This window comes from Melospiza georgiana, chromosome 3 (assembly GCF_028018845.1).
Source record: "Melospiza georgiana isolate bMelGeo1 chromosome 3, bMelGeo1.pri, whole genome shotgun sequence".
In the NCBI taxonomy this organism is placed as follows: domain Eukaryota; kingdom Metazoa; phylum Chordata; class Aves; order Passeriformes; family Passerellidae; genus Melospiza; species Melospiza georgiana.
The window spans coordinates 4,014,898-4,034,532 of record NC_080432.1 but is presented as its reverse complement, the minus strand read 5'-3'; the positions used below and the strand labels follow the sequence as shown (position 1 = coordinate 4,034,532).

Here is a 19,635-nt window from a genome sequence, read left to right as displayed (position 1 = left end):
AAATCTATTTCTACTCTATATCTATCCTTATTACTACCACTATTACTATAATTTTCTCCAACATATCACTACTATCTCTATTTCTCTTTCTATTTCTATTTCTATTTCTATTTCTATTTCTATTTCTATTTCTATTTCTATTTCTATTTCTATTTCTATTTCTATTTCTATTTCTATTCCTATTCTTATTCCTATTTAATTTCTATTTTTTATTTCTATTTCTTATTTCTATTTCTGTTTCTTATTTCTATTTCTACTTTTTACTTCGATCTGTTTTTCTAAATCTATCTCTATATCTATCCCTATTACTATCATTTTCTCCCACATATTACTATTATTTCTATTTCTACTTCTATTTCTTTTTCTATTTCTATATTTCTATTTATATTTCATTTGTATTTCTTATTTCTATTTCTTATTTGTTTTTCTACTTTTTACTTCTATTTCTTTTTCTAAATCTATCTCTATATCTATTCCTATTACTACTACTATTACTATAATTTTCTCCAACATATCGCTATTATTTCTATTTCTTATTTGTATTTCTACTTTTTACTTCTATTTCTTTTTCCTAATCTATCTCTATCCCTATTACTTCCACTATTACTATCATTTTCTCCAAAATATCACTATTATTTCTATTTCTATTTCTATTTCTATTTCTATTTCTATTTCTATTTCTATTTCTATTTCTGATTTCTATTTCTGATTTCTATTTCAATTTCTTATTTCTATTTCTACTTTTACTATTTCTAAATCTAATTCTGTTCCTATCTCTATTATTTTCACTATTACTACTACCACTGTTACCTTTTTGTTCAAGGATGGTTTCAATGGCAACTGGGAAGCCAGGACGGAGCTGCACTTTTGGAAAATAATTAATTAGAAAGAGCCTCAGTGCAGCCTGGAGCCTGAGTGGGCAGAGTGGGCTGAGGGAGGGGACAAGGCTGCATTAGCATTCTCATTTTGCACGTGAGGAGCTGAGGGGCAGAGACATTAAATGAGTGGCCTAAGGTCAGAGAGGGGAATTGGTGACAGGATGCAGACTTGAACTGAGGATAGCTGATATCCACCCTAATTCATAAGCTGCAAGTCTTGCCCTGCATCACTTTTTCAGTGTTGCTTGTCTTCATTTTCCTCTCTGAAACAGGCTTAGATAACCAAAATGCTGTAGTGAATCTGTCTCAGGACAGATAGCCAAAGGAAATGGCTGGGTTTTTTCTGATTTCTTTTCTATTTGCTCCTAATGCAAGCTTTAGTGAGTTAACTCTTCCCTACTTCGTGTCATCTATCCCTGATTCATGAACAACAGTATGGCTTTCCTTTCTAAAGATGCTGGTAAAGGCATGAGTCTACTATTTCTCTTGGAAGGGAGAATTTGAATGTAAAATAGAATAACAGAGATGTCAAAATTTTTAAATAAAAATATTTAAAACAATTGTTTTTAAGTAATTCAGATTTCTTTAGATTTTTTTTCCAGATTTTTGGGGACTATATATACCGTCAGCCTCCTTGAAATGAGGGGCTGTAGGCATTTCTTGGAGGATCTGCAAGATGGTGATCTGACTGACCTGGTTGCCTCCTGGGTCTATGAGAAGGCTGAAGCCCTGAATTCCTGTAAACTCTTAGGACTGCTTTAGGTGGGAAAACCAGGCAATTCCAGGACCCCCACCTCCAAGATAACCTGGTACTGGATGAGATCCCTCTAATAGAGGCAATGAAAGAGCAGACAACAGCTTTCAGTGGGTAAAATTCCCACAGGACCTCTACTTTTGCAGCACTCCTGCACTTTTTCCATCAGAAAATAACTCATGCTCAGTTTCAGACTGATCAGTGAAAGACTCCAGTGGAACTAAGAGCTGAGCTGGGTTAATATGAAAATGAGTGCTGGACAAGGCTGGAAGTCAACCATGTCATTTAAGTTATTGCAGAGAAACGGGCACAGGGAGATTCAGCCTGAATGCATGAAAAATGAAGAGCAGCACCCTCCTGGATCCACATCTGATATGACCCACAAACAAGAGAGAGTTAAGTCAGTCTAGACATATAACTTTTAGTATTTAGGGGTAAGGAGCATAGATGAAAGGTAGGTGGGTTAGTAAATCAGTAGCTTCAATAATAATATTCACAGAATCAAGGAGTCATGGAATGGATTGGGTTGGAAGGAACCCTAAAGCTCATCTCATGCCATGGGCGGGGACACCTTCCTCTAGATGAGCTTGTTCAAAACCCTGTCCAACTTGGCCTTTAACACTTCCAGGGATGGGGAGTCCACAACCTCTCTGGACACATTCTCCAGTACCATTTCTTGGGAGTAAAGAAAAATTAGTGTTGTGTGCAGGGTTTATCTCCTGTGTATATTGTCTCCCTCCCAATGTCAAACTCTGCAGAAATAAATAGCCATCAATATCTTCACCATTATCAAAGGAAACCAATTATTTTATGCTCTGCCTGTGAATACCAAGACCCAAATCAGCCATGATTTTGCTCATCAGAAGTTTCCTTTGCTGACAATTTTGCCTCTCACAGTGGTGCAAAAGCCTCATCTTCAAAGAAATAGAGGTACTAAGACCCACAGCAATGAAATTGTGACACTGCTCACTTGGGAATAGTGTTTCAGTCATCAGGACATCATATAGTCTATATAATCTACCATGCAATTGTACATTAAACAAGTGGATACTGAATCATCTCTGGACTAGAAAGCTCCTAAGCCTAGTGGTGGACATGAAGATAAAAAGTCCCACTGGGCAAGCCTTATAAGGGAGTTGTAATTTTTCTTTCAGCTAATCACCATTTGTGTGTCTGAAAACAGAAGAAAGCACAAGGCAGAACAGAACAAAACACAGTATCCCTCTCCCTGCAATGCACATCTTTTCTCTGGGATTAAAACAGGGTTTGCATTTTAAATTTTCATTTACTAAACAGAAAAATATTTTACTAGGATGGAATGGTATTAAGGAGAAATGATTCTTTGTGTGCCCTCAGGCCTGGTGAAGACAGGATTTGATTTGCTGTGTTAGGCTGGAATCTGGATTGATACACAGAGATGAGAAGGTGTTTAATAAAATTTACATTTCATTTTCTCACTTGACACCAGTCTCCTGTCACTCACCAAATGAAGGGAATACGACAAATAACTTTTGTCAGCACCTAGACACGGAGAGACAGTCAGGGGAGGGAGAGAAAGGGTGGGATATTTTTAACATCACTCTCTTTGATGGCTGCAAGACTTGGCACCAGCTTCATCTTTAATGTACTTTGGAACAGAGAGGTGCATCAGGAGAAAAAGCACAAATTAATCCAACCCACAGGTATTGGAAATGATCCACTGGGAAATTACCCTCACCCAAAGCAGCAGGGAATTTGGGTGATGCCCTGAGCTCAGCTTGTGTGCAGCTCCTGTCTCTGACAGACCCAGGCTGACCTGGCTGGAGTCCATCCTTCACAGAGCTGCTCCAAAGACCCTTTCTCACCCCTCTGGCTTGCTGTGCCACTGCTTTCTGTTCCTCTTTTTTCCCCAAATTAAACTAATTGGGTTTATTAGTTAGCCCTTTCATCCTTGTTTGGTTTTTTTTCCACCTGACTCTGGGTTTCTAGTTGAGGACCAAAGGCCAAGGTCCCAGTCAGCACCCACATGCCACAGGTTTAGCTGTACAAATCAAGAGGGTTTTTTGCAGGAGGATTGAGTATAAATATTATCCTTCTTTTCCTGTATTACCCTTTATCTGTTCAGCTGAATTTTAAGTCAGGTGCCTGAATCCCACAGGACTCCCACAGGACTTGGAAAGTGATGAAGAATGTGTGGTACCTCTGGAAAGCAAGGTGAAAAAGTATTACCCCCTATTTGTTATGAAAAAAAACCCCTGGAAAATACCAGGCAGAACATTAAAAATAAAAGCAGAGTTTGCTTTTATTTTCTTTGTTTTTATATTCCCTTCTTTTTTTTTCTTTTTTTTTTCCCCCACAGGATAGAGATAATTCAATTTAACATTCTATTAGTGCTACAATTCTATAAAATGTTCAGGGATAATAAGTCATTAGGAGCAACCAACAATCCCAGAAGTCTCTTTTTGCTAAAAATAAAATCCAGGGAGGACTAATTTAATATTTCTCTTTTTCTTATATTTGTCCCCAAGTATCCAACACCGGCAGCCCTCAGGTCTAATACAATATGGAAATTGTTCAGAGGCTGACTTTGCTTATGTGCAGCGTTCTGCCATGGCCTTACTTCAAAACTACTTTTATTTTCCTCTTTGTTCCTTCCTTCCCATCGTTTTTGTTCCTTCTTTGTGAAAGAGGAAAGAAAAGAAAAAGAAAGCAAAAGGAAAGCATAAATGACCCTCCTCCAACAGACATTTCAACTTCCATTCAAAAATAAAACTTTCTCTGCGTCTTTTTATTTTTCTTTCTGGAAAACTCACTCATGGCAGAGTCATTGTGGTTCGCTTTCTGTTCTATGAAAACTGAAAATTTTGAAATGCTTTGGTGAGAGAAGAGAAGGTTGTTGGCAGCTCCTTGGCAGCTCCAGCCCTGCACACAGAAGTTTTAGCCAGGGAAAAGGGGCTCTGGTACTTCTCAAAAGTTCTTCCAAGGTTGGCCTTAGACTTCTTGGAGCTTCAGTGTCCCCCACTGCAGCCCATCATGTCACCCAATATGGGAACTTTTGTACCTCAGGTAGCACCTACCTCCTGTCCCCATTACCCCAGAAACAGAGTCTTTATATACACCATGGAAATCCCACTTTGTTCGTGTGTTCCAGAATCTTGGAATCATCCTTTTGGGATATCTGGTTTTTGCTCTTGCAAAATAATGCTGCCCGACAAATTATCGGTATTTCTCACATTTCAGTAGGTAGAAAGCTGGAATTATTTCACATTCTGGTAAATGCATAATGATTGCAAAAATTATATATAAAAATCTGTTTATCTGGATAATCAGTGTGTCCGTAATCACTCTTGAAGTGTTGCAGCTTCCTTGATCCACTAAAGGTTTCCTCTCACAGTTCCTAGGCCAGTGAAGATATTTTTGAGTGCAATTCATTGTTAGTAAGGTTATTCTTTGCAGAGTCAGGAGCTCAGAGAAAAACCTTCTGACTGGACTCTTGCCTCCTTTATTTGCCATTTATACCTCTCATGCTATAGAAATAAATGCCATAATAAATACCATAATAAATAGGGACTGGAAGTTATACCATACAGAGATGATCAAAAGGTTTATAATCTCATTGCTGTTATTTGGTTTTTCTTTCTTTTTTTTTTTTTTTTTAATTTTGTCTTAGGCACACAATTCCTTCAACCCAGACTGTAATTAATTTTACTACATCACCAGTTATCTCTGCTCCCTAACCAGGCTTGTCATTTTAATTTTTCACAGGCTTTCTTTTTCCTATCCATGTGCCTGTTCCTGTATCTTCGTGAAGTCTCATCAGCTCTGGCCCAAAGCCTTAGGCAAATTTGTCTGTAATGCACTCCTCTACTTCAGAAATAAGAGGAAAAAACATCACCCCCACAAAATAGGGAGAAAGAAAAAAGGAAGGAGAATAATTTTGACCATGCATTGTCTAGCAATTCAGAAATCCTGGAGAGCTTGGTTAAAAGTGAGGCATCCTTTCAGCTATATTCTTATTTATATCAATAAAGGAACTCAGAGGTACTGTAGACGAGACTACAGAAAAAGATTATCAGGCGGAAATCCCAAATCCAGCAAAATTAATGAAATTTTTGCCATTGGCTTCAGTAGAGCCAAACTTGTCAAATATCACTGACATTTAACATGACTGTCCAAGAAAACTTTGGGCTTCAGAGGATGGATCTCCACAGGAAGATCCAGAGATTTTTTTTTTTAATTTTTCCTGTACTTGGAAGGCTTCTTTCACATCCGGTGTGGGGAAGCTACACTTTGTTAAACCCAAGTAGATTTGCTGGAAACATTTTGGGTCCCTCACAGAGCTGGTCTGAGTCTGGGTTGTGTTGGAGCTTGAATCTCTGCCACAATATCCCCATGGGCTCCTTCCAAAATCCAAGCTGAAATCCTGCTTGCTGTCTATTTATGTCCTCCCAAAAGTTGGACTTTGACAGCATCTGAATGTCCTGAGCTGAGCCAAGGACTTGGATAAGCCCAGGTCTGTGAAGGCATCACATCCCATGGGATATCATGGATAACCCACAAACCACACTGTGGATTCTTCATCTGCCTCCTCCCACTGCATCCCTACCCTGGCCCCACCCTGGGTTTTGGAATGCAGAATGTCACAAGTTTATCAATAAAACACCCACACAAAGGTGGAAACTACTGTTGTGCTAATTATAGTGTAAGGATTAACAAGAACTCAAAGCAAAAGTTGAGCAGGATCACCAAAAGTATTGACCACAACACAGCAATGACAAGTGTCCCTCAGGACAAGCTGGCATTCAAAACACCAGAAAATTAGGTGTTTGGTTTGGGATTTGAGATGTTTCTTCTCCTCTTTCCTTGCCCAGGACATTCTGTAGCAGCTTTGATGGGGCTGTTCACAGAACCTCAGAATGGGCTGGGTTTGAAGGGCCTTAAAGACCACCCTGTTCCACCCCCTACAATGGATGGGGACACCTTCCTCTGTCCCAGGGCGCTCCAAGCCCCATCCAGCCTGGCCTTGGACACTTCCAGGGATCCAGGGGCAGCCTAAACTCCCATCTAATCACACAGCTCCTTTAAGGGAGAGCATTTTAACTCAGTCTCATGGAAAACAAATATGGAAAACATTTCAAAATAAATCTGGATCTCCCTCTGCCACAAAGCAGAAGGATCCCATTTCATCCAATTGCTGTTGCACTCAGCATAAACCAAATTATTTTAGAAAAAGGTCTTTCTCTCTGATCACTACAGAGTTGTGTTTTCCTTTTTCTTTTTTCTTTTCTTTTTTCTTTTCTTTTCTTTTCTTTTCTCTTTTCTTTTCTTTTCTTTTCTTTTCTTTTCTTTTCTTTTCTTTTCTTTTCTTTTCTTTTCTTTTCTTTTCTTTTCTTTTCTTTTCTTTTCTTTTCTTTTCTTTTCTTTTCTTTTCTTTTCTTTTCTTTTCTTTTCTTTTCCTGATACACAAGATTCCCTAAATGTGTTATTCAGGATTTGCTGCATCTTTGCACTAATTTTTCACCATGTTTTTTTCACTTTCTGCCTACTTCTTTCCCATGTGCTACCACTCACTCTGTTGAAAATGCTGCAATTAAGGCCTTTTAGCCCTGTTAATTCTATTAGAGGTCCAGCTGTACAAGATATTACTTATTCTAGAAACAAAGTATGGATAAATTCAAGGATTATGAACTAAAGGATTAATTTAAACCCTTAACTATTTCCAGCATATCTGACTTTTTCCCCTAAAAAATTCTTTGTATTGTATTTTCATATAACTAATTCAATGATATTTTCTGGCATTTCAACATATGTAATAATATATTATTTTCTTTTATACTGGCTGGATGTGATGGAGTAATTTACTAGAAGTAGAAACACTGAAGGGAAATAGAATTCATGGAGTGGAGGAATTGTGTTTCTGTAGAGAGGCTCTCCTACCATGAGAAATCATCTGAAACTGGATATCAGCTGTGGAGAAAAAGAAGGGTTTCCCAATAATTTCACCAGAAATTGATGTCTTTGAAAGCTATAACTTTTTATTCAGACCCTGAATCATGAGCAGTAGGGATCTACCCAATAATAATATTTTGGCCTCTGCAGAAAATAATGTATTAAATGGCTTTTCTATACCATGGAAGAGGTCAGAAAAGTCGATCCACTGCACTTAATAAGATCTTCATCCACAAGTGTCTTAATCGAAAAAAACTCCTCTTCACTCAACAAGAAGCCTGACTCAGTGTGCAGTCAGTCTAATTTTGCCCCAAAATTATGATTATAAAGACAGCACAGTGCAGAAGCCAAAGCTGGTGAATCTATTTTTGTGCCTGGGAAACAGAACAGCTTGATCAGAATCTGCACCTTAACTCCTTCAGCCTGAAGAGAACTGGTTTGTGGATTATTTGAGTGTTTTCCAAATGAAGGTTTCTCACCTTCTCTTCCGCTGCTGATCTGGCCAGACACCTCATCTTCCTGATTGAGTAGTTTTTTTTGCAAAGGAGTGTAAATTTTATCTGGTCCCACCAGGGCACCTTGCAACCAAGAATTTTATGGTACAAAGACATAATAAAGTTCCTCATCTTCCAGCTCAGTAAAGCAAAGCACAGAGGAATAAACTGAAGAATATCAGCATTATTATTATTATTATTATTATTATTATTATTACTATCATCCATAAAGAGTAGTGTTCATAACAAGTCAGTGATTTAAAGGTGTCAGAAAACAATGCCATGGTGAAGATTTACTCAGTAAAACACTTTAAAAAAACAAACAAGCAAACAGAAAAATCAGAAACAAAACAAAACAGGTTTAATTAGAGCACTATGGAAGAACTTACTCAAGCCGCAACGAAAGCTGAAAAAATGTAAAAAAAGGGAAAATATTTGTGCACATTCTAGGGTTCTTTGAATGAAACTAAAAGCATGGATGGAAGAAATGGAAAACTTATATCTATTTACATATATTGATATTCACCAGCAATACTCAAGACCCTAAGACTACATCCATGCTAGAACATCGCAGTGTCAGAAACCCTGTTGAGTTGTTAGGCTGATCCCTGACTGCTTTTGATGTCATAAATGCTCCCCAACACAACTCCTGAAGAGAGTTTTGGAGGAGTCAGGAGAGCTGTTCTCAAGGGGCAGTTTGGAGGCACCCAGCCCATTTTGGAAGCCAAGAAAGCTCAGCATCAATGAGCCTCACAGTTGGCTGCAGGCTCATTTGCCCGCATGGTTGCCATCAGGGTTTTCTCTGAGCACAAAAGCAAAGAGCTCATCACCAAAGTGACCACGGTGGTTCATCCCCTCCCATTCCTGCCTCATCCCTCTGCTGCCACCATGGCCATACATTCTCTGACATCATTCTGGGCTTGGGGCATCCTGTTGTGTTTCTCTCCTTCCTGGCGGTACCCAGCTGAAGGTTGGGGCATTTCCTCCTGCCTGGAGCACCCTGGCACTGCTGGCTGCTGAAGCTCCTCAGAGGCACCAGGAGCTCTTCTTCCATGGGGCTGTTGGTGTCTGGCACTTTTCCTGGCTGAGGGAAAGGTGTGTCTGTCCCCAGTCTTGGGCTGGATGGTGCTTGGCTTCCTTGCTGACTTGGCTTCACAGGGATGCAGGTTCAGCTCCTCTGCATGTCCTGTGGCAGCTCCCACTGCTCCACTTCCTTCCATCTCTATGAAAACAAGACATGTTTGTTTCTCACAATAATTATGAGACACCACCTTCATGTATATTATCCTTTTATACCTTTATCGTGTGTTAAAGGCATCAATAAATGTTAAAATTTTTTCCCCCGTTTTACATGGGCAGACAATGATAGGACAAGGGGGAAGAGTTTTAAATTGAACAGGAGAGATTCAGGTTAGACATTAGGAAAAAATTCTTCCCTGTGAGGGTGGTGGGCCACTGGCACAGGTTGCCCAGGGAAGCTGTGGCTGCCTCATCCCTGGAAATTTTGGATGGGGCTTGGAACAACCTGGGATAGTGGAAGGTGTGCCTGCCCAGGGTGGTAGGAAGTTGGTGATAATTAAAGTCCCTTCCAACCCAAACTATGATTAATTAAAAAGCAGTTACTGTTACAGAAATCATTTCAATGGCCATAGATTTCAGTTTGACAGAAATAAATTGGCAAAGCCAAACAACCATTAGCTATTTCCACAAACAAATAAAAAGGAACAAACTCAGCTGGTTTGTGCTTATTGACACACTAACAGCTGCTAGAGCATCTCTAACATTCAGAAAATTTTCAATAAGTGTTTAATAATCAATTTTACAGAATATATATTTTTAGTAAGCTATGTATTGCTAAGACTGATAATATTTTAATACTACACACCCGTAAAATGCATCATCCCTTTCTGAAATAGGCTGTAACTTAGGGTAGAACTTTGTATTCCTGACATTTGAGTCCTACTCAAGGCAGAGCCTGTAACCTGCAATGCTGTTTTTAAAAATTACATAGAAAAAAATGAAGGAAAAAGTAAATATACACTATACATTTTTCGTGTGGAAACATTTACATCCTTATCTATCAAATGGTTGTCAATAACAGAGGCAGGGTCACTTGTAGTGATATAGCAGATAATTTCTGAGCTGACAGAGTGTGCCATGATTGGCAGCCTAATTTGTAGCTTCATGTGGATGCTAAAAACATTTATAATTTTCTTGCAATCCTCTCCTTCCCCCCATGAAAAAAAAATGCCATCAGCCTACACCCAAACCTTTAATACTCATTCCAAATCCAGAACTAGTCCTGTTCAATGTGTCCTGTGTGAGTGAACAAAATCAGATTTTTAGTCCATTTATCAGCACACACATTGTAGGTCCTTAGCACAAATAATGCCAGAAAATGTGTAATTACCATTTTTTATGGTTTAGGTTTGTCCTTTCAGTTTAACCCTTAACAGCCTGTGACATTCAGCCTCATGGCTGCTCAGACCTTTTGCTCAGATTCATTCTCTTCTGCATTTCCTGCAATTCATTGGTTGGAACTGTATTTGCTGAATCATAGAATATCTCAAATTGGAAGAGACCCATAAAGGATCATTGAGTACCACCCCTGCTTCTCACAAAAACACCTAAAATTAAATTATATTTCAGAAAGGTTGTGCAGACACTCCTTGACCAACCTGAACTCTGACAGCCCTGGCAATAACTTCATGCTTGGGCTCTGTTAAAGTGTATTGTTGTTTTTTTCAACCTGTACACTCATAAATTTAAATTCCAGGGTTGTACCTCTTGGAAATCCACCAGAAAGCTGTTTCCAAAATTCCAGCACTCAGACATATTATTATGTTTAGCACTTTTCCTTCTTAAGCTGGCTTTAACTTCAGGTAGTCGGCTGATTTAAGGTATAAAATACATACATCACCAGGTTCAATTTTCCTCTTTAGACACATAAACAAGATAATAAGGTCATGATCTCTTATACCAAAGCTGCATGTTAGTTCTGGAGATTTATTGACTCTCTCATCTTCAAAGGTGCCATTATCAACAGTGGAAACAAGGTTTTTCAGGCAAGTTTGAATCACTGGAGAAGGCTACAAGTTTACTGTGTAGAAGCAGTTTCAAGGATGAAGTACTGCCTTGAGATTCCTGATTTTTAAACATTAAATACAAACTATTCAATATCATGAAAGCATATGATTAACTGGATTAAGTACCAGCTAACAGAGCTCAGGCAGAAATTATATATGGGAAATAATTCTCAGGGATATGTGGCAGTACCAGGCTCTACCACTGAAATGGAAGACATTCAGCGCTTCCACTGGTGATTTGGAATTTAAATTGGAATTGATTCTGATGAAATTTTCTAAAACAAAGGGATAATGGCAAACTGGTAGAAAGGAAGGAGGAGGAGCTGATCTGAGCAAGGTAGGAGCCACAAGGGAAGACTCAATTTACAGATTGGGATTATATTTTCAGGAACATAGAGTGATTTCTGGCTAAGACATCCAAGGAGTTCAGAACAAGAATCAGTCAGGTGCCATTTTGAAAAGGTTCAGGGAAAGGACAGAAGATTGAAGCTGGAAATGTAAATTGTAGGAGTATACAAGCACTTGGTTGAACCACCAGAATAAACTGCAAAAAGCAACAATATGTTCCTGCACCTCCAGGTGTGTTCTGCTAACAGTGCCTTAGTCCTTCAGAAGTTCTTCAATTCAAAAGAGAGATAATTACAAGAAGCTAAGGAGATATTTCATGTTAGACCAAGGTTGGGCAAGGCAATATCTTGATTCCTTCTCCCTGCTGTACTGCATAACTGTGAATATTGGTTTCTTCCTCCTCTTCATCCTCAGCTGTTACTTTTGGTACAATATTCAGAACCCTTGATCCACTGGACTTTGCATTCCACAAGCACCCACCAATGAGAAAATCTCTGTTTTGCAAGTCTTACTGTGGTGATTAACAACTAAAGGCCCTGAACACTTAATTGTGTTAGAAAAGCAGTACTTCTTATGAGGGGAAGAGCTACAAAGCAGAAACTAAACAAAAATAGTGCAGCTTTGATTTCTTCTCTCTCTCTCCAAAACTAACAGCACTTTAAATAGGGGGGAATCAAACATTAGACGTTTCCAAGTCATATGTATTAAATTCACTTAAGATATTGTTATCCTTGTTTAGATTTGAACATATTGGGGAATCTTTTTTGTCTTGCAACTATTCCTAAAAGACTCTAAGTGGCTGGATTGCCTTTTTCTGACAGAAAAAATTCTTCCCATGAATTATTTACACGATGGCTCCAATCAATGCTGTACCTGTCAGCCTCCCCAGCCAAAATGAAAGTTCACTATGTAAAGGTGCCAAGGGAGAGTGGCAGCCTCCCACTGCGAGTTTATAGACAGAACTAAGTCAGCACGCATTATGTGTCAGAGCCAACATCAGACAGAATCAGATCCTTTGATCTCAGACCTCCACAGGAAGCTTAGATCTCAGACAAATTAGATAAAAAATGAATTTATAGCAGATATGTGTCCTAAGGCACACAGCTGAATGCTGTGTTTTGGAAGAGTATGGCAAATATCAAAACACATAAACTGCAGAATTTCCTCTCTCCTTCTCTCTCTCCCTCTGCTTTTGTGATAGACACTAATTAAAAGGAGATAAAACTCCAGCTCGCCTCTTCCTGCCTCTTATGTAATCCACAGGCTTCGGTAAGGAGGAGGAAAAAGAAATTCCCAAAACAGAGCAAATGGGGGGTTCATCAGGGTTACCCGAATGCCCTTAGATCTGTGCTGTTGGCAGGTGAGATAAAAAAAAAGCCCTCAACTACTGTAAGAACATTTCACACTTGCAGAAAAGGGAAGCCGGTGCTTTGTGCTGCCAGCCACATGCCCCCGGGGCTGTCTGCTTTTCTGTGACCTCAGAAGGAGTCGGGTTTGATCAGAAGCTGATGAAAGGACAAGACTCAAGGAGGTGTTGGGGAAGGGGTTGTTGGTGGCAGGACCCTGGGGAATAAAATAGGACACAGGGTGGGGTGGGTGGGAGTGGAGCTGCTTTGGTTGGACTCACAGAACTGTGCAGATGAGCCCTGGGTGGGTTTCTTACCTCCAGTGTAACTCACAGTCCTTCACAGCCTGCAAACCTGCCCAGAGCTTTTGATCCACCTGCAGCACCTGGAGATGTGGACAGGGAGGAGCCCTGGGGACACCAGGAGTATTGGTCCCTGCCCTACTCCAAAAACACTGGGAGAAATCATGGGCTCATTGGATCATTGAATATCCTGGATTGTGGGGAAGGAACCCAAGAGGATCACTGAAGTCCAGGCCCTGTCCCTGCACAGGACACCCCAAGGATCACAGCGTGAGCATAAGGGGGATTATGCTGCTGCCTTCAGTGCAGCTGGGAATTCACTCCATCTGTATTAGAGATGAAATGACAAACAGAAAAAAATTAGGAAGGAGAAATAGGAGGCAATAAAGAGATAGACCTTTTGAGAATGTGCCATTGATAGTGGGGCCCTGGAAAATGTTAAAGATAGACTCTGAAAATGTTAGGCTTTGTGTTTTGCCAGATCATTGCACCTGCGTAAGCAGTAGGATCAATGATATAATTGCTAGATGTGATGATTGTTTAGTAATTAAATATAATCATTGTATAATCATAAGAAGAATCATGAGAAACTATGTTAGAAATTTAAGGGGGCCATGAGGAGCCATTCTTGGCTGAAATCTATGTATACAATAGAACAATATAAGTTTAAAAATTAACATGAAAGTTATATAACGATAGAATATAAAAACGTGTTCATCCCAAATGCATGTCGGAGTCAGATTTGGGTTGGTAACCTCTGACACCCAGAGCTCTTCAATAAAAGCACCTACATATAATCATTTTCATGATTATGTGTTTCTGAACACTAACACCATTGGTCCTATACAAACCTATAAAATCATAGAATCATTAAAAGTTGAAAAAAACAGTCTTAGATCATTGCATCCAAGGCACAATCACTTTATCAAACCTCTCCCCAGCTGCCACATCCCACACATTTTTTAAATACTTGCAGTGATGGTGACTCCATCACTTCCCAGGGAACATCTGAACATGTTAAAAGACATAAACTGACTCTTTTGGTGTCCAATAATTTATGAATTGCAGTCTCACCTCCTGCTACAGCCACTCCACTTTTACTGGGTCCTTGACTGCAGCAAGGCTTGGTGGGAGCTGCAGGAGGCTGTGCTTGTTCATTGGGTCTCTTGATCCTGTCCCGTGGGAGATGAGGCTGTTCAGTCCTCGTTTCTGCAATGAAACACACAATCACATCACCCTCAGTGCATCTCTGCTCAGCAGAAATTATTAATTTGAGCAAAAATTGAAAATTTGTTGAATACATAGTAGAAAATTGCTTGAATATATATATATGGCCCTAAATGCTGGGTCCGCTCACCTTTGAACACTTGCAGGGATGGTGACTCCACCACTACCCTGAGCAACCTGTTCCAGTTCTTAACAATTCTTTCCAAGAAGAAACTTTCTGTAATATCTGCCTGGACTCAGACAGCTTTTATAGGCATAAATCTGTATAACCTCGAACTATCACAGAATTATAGAATATTTTGAGTTGGAAGGGAACCACATTGATTATTGAAGCCCAACTCTTGTCTCTGCATAAACTACAACCAAATCCTAATTACTGAACATCCCACAGCTTTTTCTGAGTTCTACAGTCTGAAACTCATTGTGGCCACTCTGGGGATTTGTTAAATGAAACGAGGATTCTGCAAGTATAAAGTTTTGTGGATATTTCCAACTTACTGTGGCTTTTGCTCTTCCTGAACCAGCAGAATGAAAGAACAATGGTGAATGCAGATGCTGCTGAACCGAGTATGACAACCAGGATCATGCTGGCCCTGGCTCTCATGGGCACAGGGAAGGTGGCAAATGGCTGGGACAGCACAGTGAGCTTCACCCCTGAGAATTTAAAGCAGTTGGTTTATTACAAAAGCAATTACAGCAATTTCACAGCTAAAACAACACCCTATAGCTTTTTAACAGGGTAAAGATACATTCAGGGACAAACCACACATCCATCTATCTCCAGACAGATCCAACATTAATGGACAATATTTATTTAGGACTTAGTACCAGGACAACCCAAATATGCAACAATTTTTCTACAAGGTAAGTTTCAAGGTTTCAGTGCTTTCTGGAGCATAAACAGTTTCTTTGCATTCAACAGTACTTAATATTTCTCCTATGAATTTGTCTAACTGACATAAACCTCAGAAAATACATTCACAATGCATCTGCTTTTGAGGCCAGACAGATCAGGCCCGTACAGGAAACATGCACATTTTCTGCAACAGAAACTGGTTGTGATAAGACAGTTCTTAATACTGATTTTTTTTTCAAGCTATACCTGAATCATATCAATAGAAGTTAGAGGGAATCCAGAAATATTGACCAGCATGAAGATTAAATCCATGATGCAGAAAACTCCCAGTGAACTTGTGAATATTTTCCACCATGTTGATAATGAGCATTATAAATAAAAAATGTCAGTGTCCCTGCTGTTACAGTAAATCTTTAGTCTCTTGAAAGACAGAAGCTCTTGCACCCAGAAATTCTAAACTTTTCTGTAAATGGCAGAATCAAGCCAGGCACTGCTCATAATCTCTGTGTTCAAGAGTTCATTGGGTCTCAGATCTGAGCTGAAAGGACTGGAAGAGGATTAGTGCTGCCCTTTTGAAATAGAGAAAGGTTTTGATTCCCTAAATTATTTCCAAAACAAGTTCTGAATGCAGATGTGCTGGGCAAGGACAGGAGTTTAGGAAAACTGGCTCTGGTACTCTCTGTAGACCACCTTGAAGGATGTGGATTAGCACATCAACTCGTTATGTGTCTTACTACCTGACTCATTATTGGTCCTAACCCCACAATTCTAAACATTTTGATGGATGGATGTTTCTTTTATTTGAGTTCCACTTTTAATAAAAATCTAAAAGCCTTTTTCTTTTTTTCATGAATTCATTTAAAAAATCAGAAATGCTGTAAGATAGAGGCTTGGAGACCAGGGCAAGTAGCTGTAGGTACTTTTAGCAGAAACTAATTAGATTTGTGTCAGTGTTGTCCACCTGAACGAAGCTGAGCTGCATCAGAACAAGGTGGGAAGCATGTTCCAATTGGGAGAAATCTGCCTGCAGGTACAAACACATATGAACTTCAGCTGAGAGAAGAAATCTCTCAGGTATCAAGGACTCTGCACAGACAGGTGTTTAAAGGTGTTTTGCACTACTCTAATAGTCTGTGAGTCGGATGCTGTTGGTTTAAATGGAAAGTGGATGTATCAAACCCATTGGGATCCATATCAGGGAAGGGAATATTACTGTAAAACAAGGAGCAGGATGATGCAGTAGGGCTATGAATAGTCTGCTCTCCCCAGGAGCTACCACTAAAACATTTGGGATTATTGCATTTGACATCAGCTGCACCTCCTGAGCTGTCTCCAAACAGTGAATTATGCCAGGCTAGGTGCACAGAGCAACTGGTTCATGGAGATGTATCACAAACATGTACTATTTGATTGTTTAATTCCTTAAAGTGAACCTCTGCAGTAAGAATCTGGAAGTGCAAAAACCTTTATGCTGTCTCCAGCATGGCTCCCAATTACAAGGAGCAAAAGGAATTGTGCCTTTGGTGTGTACTTTTGCAATGCACATTAAAAGTGTGGAATAATCTGATTTACACAGGTGATACCTGCACAGGTGCCTGTACACATTGGTACCTCTAAACATCCTCCATGGGGAGGAATGGCTTTAAGATGAAAGAGGGCAGATTTAAATTAGATATTAAGCACAGGCACAGGTTGCCCAGAGAAGCTGTGGCTGTCCCATACCTGGAAGTGCTGAAGGTCAGCCTGGATGGAGCTCTGAGCATCCTGGTCTACTGAAAAGTGTCCCTTCCCAACACAGAGGAGTTAAAACTCAATTATCTTGAAGATCCCTTCCAATCCAAACCATTCTGTGATTCTTTTATTAATGCCTAGTAACTCTCTGACTGGTAAATATTTCAGAGAAGGGATCTCTGACCTTTGTTCAGAAAAAAGATTTTGGGATTTCCTTGAAACAGGTTTCTAAACACATTGCATTAAGCTGTGCTTCCAGCCTAAAGATTCAGATCTGGTGAGGTGCTGACTTTCCATCTGCTCTCGCTGATTAGAAGGTAGTGGGAGCTGCATGTGTTTGGCAGCTCAAAATACACAAAAAATCCCCCCTTGGAAGGCCCACTTCTAAGTATTCCATGCACCTCAATTCTCCCTTTGCCAAGCCATGGGAAGCACTGGATTTGGATGAGCCACTTGTGGCAGCCTAAATATTTGCAAACTTCTTTTTTGATTTCTCAGATTTTTTCAATACCCACTTCCACTTGGCCACTTCACCAGTCAGATGTACTTGTTCCCTCTGTTTTTGTCTGGATGAGGAAAGACATGAGAGATAGATAGATGATAGATAGATAGATAGATAGATAGATAGATAGATAGATAGATAGATAGATAGATAGATAGATAGAGAGATAGATAGATAATATGGGTATATCTTCTACAATGGTATTTATCTGAAGAGATATCCATGCATATATATCTATATATAAAGAGAGATGGATGGATGGATGAATGGATGGATGGATGGATGGATGGATGGATGGATGGATGGATGGATGGATGCAATACCATAATAGAGACTTTACACATGGTCTTACAACATTTATATCTTAATATGTCCTTGGACTGTGTGCCAGACCTGTTCCTGCTTCTTCATATTCTTGCCTCAGTCATCCTGAGACAAGAAACCAACACTTTGACCCCTCTATTCCTTCAGAAACAGGTTTACAGATAATGTCAGGCCCCAAAACAGTTGCAGAGGTGCTTCTCTTGTGCAGACATCTTGAGGATTTTCCAAGGCAGACTTCACAGGGTGCCTTGTCCCCCTCAGCTGGCATTTCCAAGGAGGCATAAGCACACCTGCCTCCTTTTTACTAAGCTGCTCAGGGGCCTCTGAAGGTGCAAACATCATCTCCACAAGCTCTCAGGAAAGCCCTGGCAGAGCCCAGTCCTGGAGTCATGCTCTGAATGTGCATAACCACCTATAAAGGTGACCAGGTGCAGGCAGTCAGGAAAAGGCACTATGAAAATAGCCAGGAGCACAGATGGAAAAATTCTGAATATAAACAGAGAAAAAAAGTGGGAATGAGAGGTTGCAATTTATAGGAAAAAGTTTGCTCAGGCAACTTAACTGATTTTAAGTTTCTGATTTCTTGGGATACATACAAGGGAATCCAGGGAGAAAGAGGCACCTTTATCTGACAATACTTCTCTGTACTTGTTCATTAGATTTGAGAGATCTTGCATGAATAGCAGAGGAATCATCCAGCTCTCCTGCTGCCTGGGGAATGCCAGCTTGGATGTGAAACAGAACTCAGGCTATTTAGAGGTTTGGCATAGCTCCACCCATTCAAACAAAGTTTAACTCCTTTTTTATAAATTGAGGCCACCTGTAGGGCTTTGATTTTACCCCATCAAAGGATACACAGAATACAGGGTTTACCTGGAGGTGATGTCACTGTGAAGACAAGTCTCCAGTTTGTTCCTGAGCTGGAGACAGCCAGATTGGAAAAACTTGCACATCCCTCTATGACCTGCACTTGGGTGAGCCCTGGACAGTCAGAAAAAATCATATTGCAATGAACAGCAACCAGGTAAGTGCCACTTAAGGAACTCAGGGAGTCCTCATGACTTTAAGGGACCTCAGAAAGCCTAAATTCATTATCCATCTTAATCATAAACATTGTGTCTAACTCCAGAAAATTTCACACAGTGATACTCAGAAAACAAATTCCAGAAGGATTGGAGGGCTTCAGCTTCTAAATATTTATTCTTTAAGCTCATTGTGAAATGGCATTTTCTGTGCGTTATGGGGGTATAATGTGAATGCAGCAGTTAAAGGGATCAAACAAAGGTAACAGGAGCTATAGAGATGCACCAGGAAGTTCCAAATGTCCATTTTTAAATTTAAATCATGTCTTGTGTGACTAAGTATTCACCAAGGTTAGGAGAGTGATAATAAGAGTGTCCCAAGGGGATGGTCTCAAGATGTCAACCCCTGTAACTAAGGGACAAGCTGAATATTCAATTATTTTATGACTTATCTTTCAGGCATAGTCTCTCCTGTCCTATTGTTAAATCTTTTGGAATTTTTCTCCTGCTCTGTCAGATGCTTTGAAAGGTATTTGGCCCTGGAAAATATCTGAGGTGACTGCCCTGAGACAGTACAGGAGACACTGTCAGCTGGAAATCTGGCAGGGAAAAACTCCATGGGGAGCATTAAAATGAAACCCAGAAAACAGTATTTCTCCATAACATTACCTCTTGTTGTGATCTATCAGGGAATCCATTCTGACTCAACATTTGCCCTTGCCATGATTGTTATTTCTGTAGGCTCTTTTAAAAAGGTGTAATTTACTTTGCAACTGGATCCCCATTTTACTGTGTGTATCTTTGAGCAGCAGCCAAGGCCTGGCCTTTTGAGTGATG

General features: G+C 39.8%; 1 protein-coding gene across 1 annotated transcript in view; it reads right to left on the bottom strand.

Annotated features, from left to right (window-relative positions):
* Nucleotides 1-8,923: 8,923 nt before the first annotated feature.
* Nucleotides 8,924-19,635, bottom strand: part of PKHD1 (PKHD1 ciliary IPT domain containing fibrocystin/polyductin) — a 238,083-nt gene continuing 227,371 nt past the window's right edge. Inside the window, 4 exon segments of the mRNA XM_058020892.1 lie at nt 8,924-9,276; nt 14,211-14,345; nt 14,862-15,017; nt 18,650-18,757. Coding sequence (XP_057876875.1) covers nt 8,924-9,276; nt 14,211-14,345; nt 14,862-15,017; nt 18,650-18,757 — 752 coding nt within the window.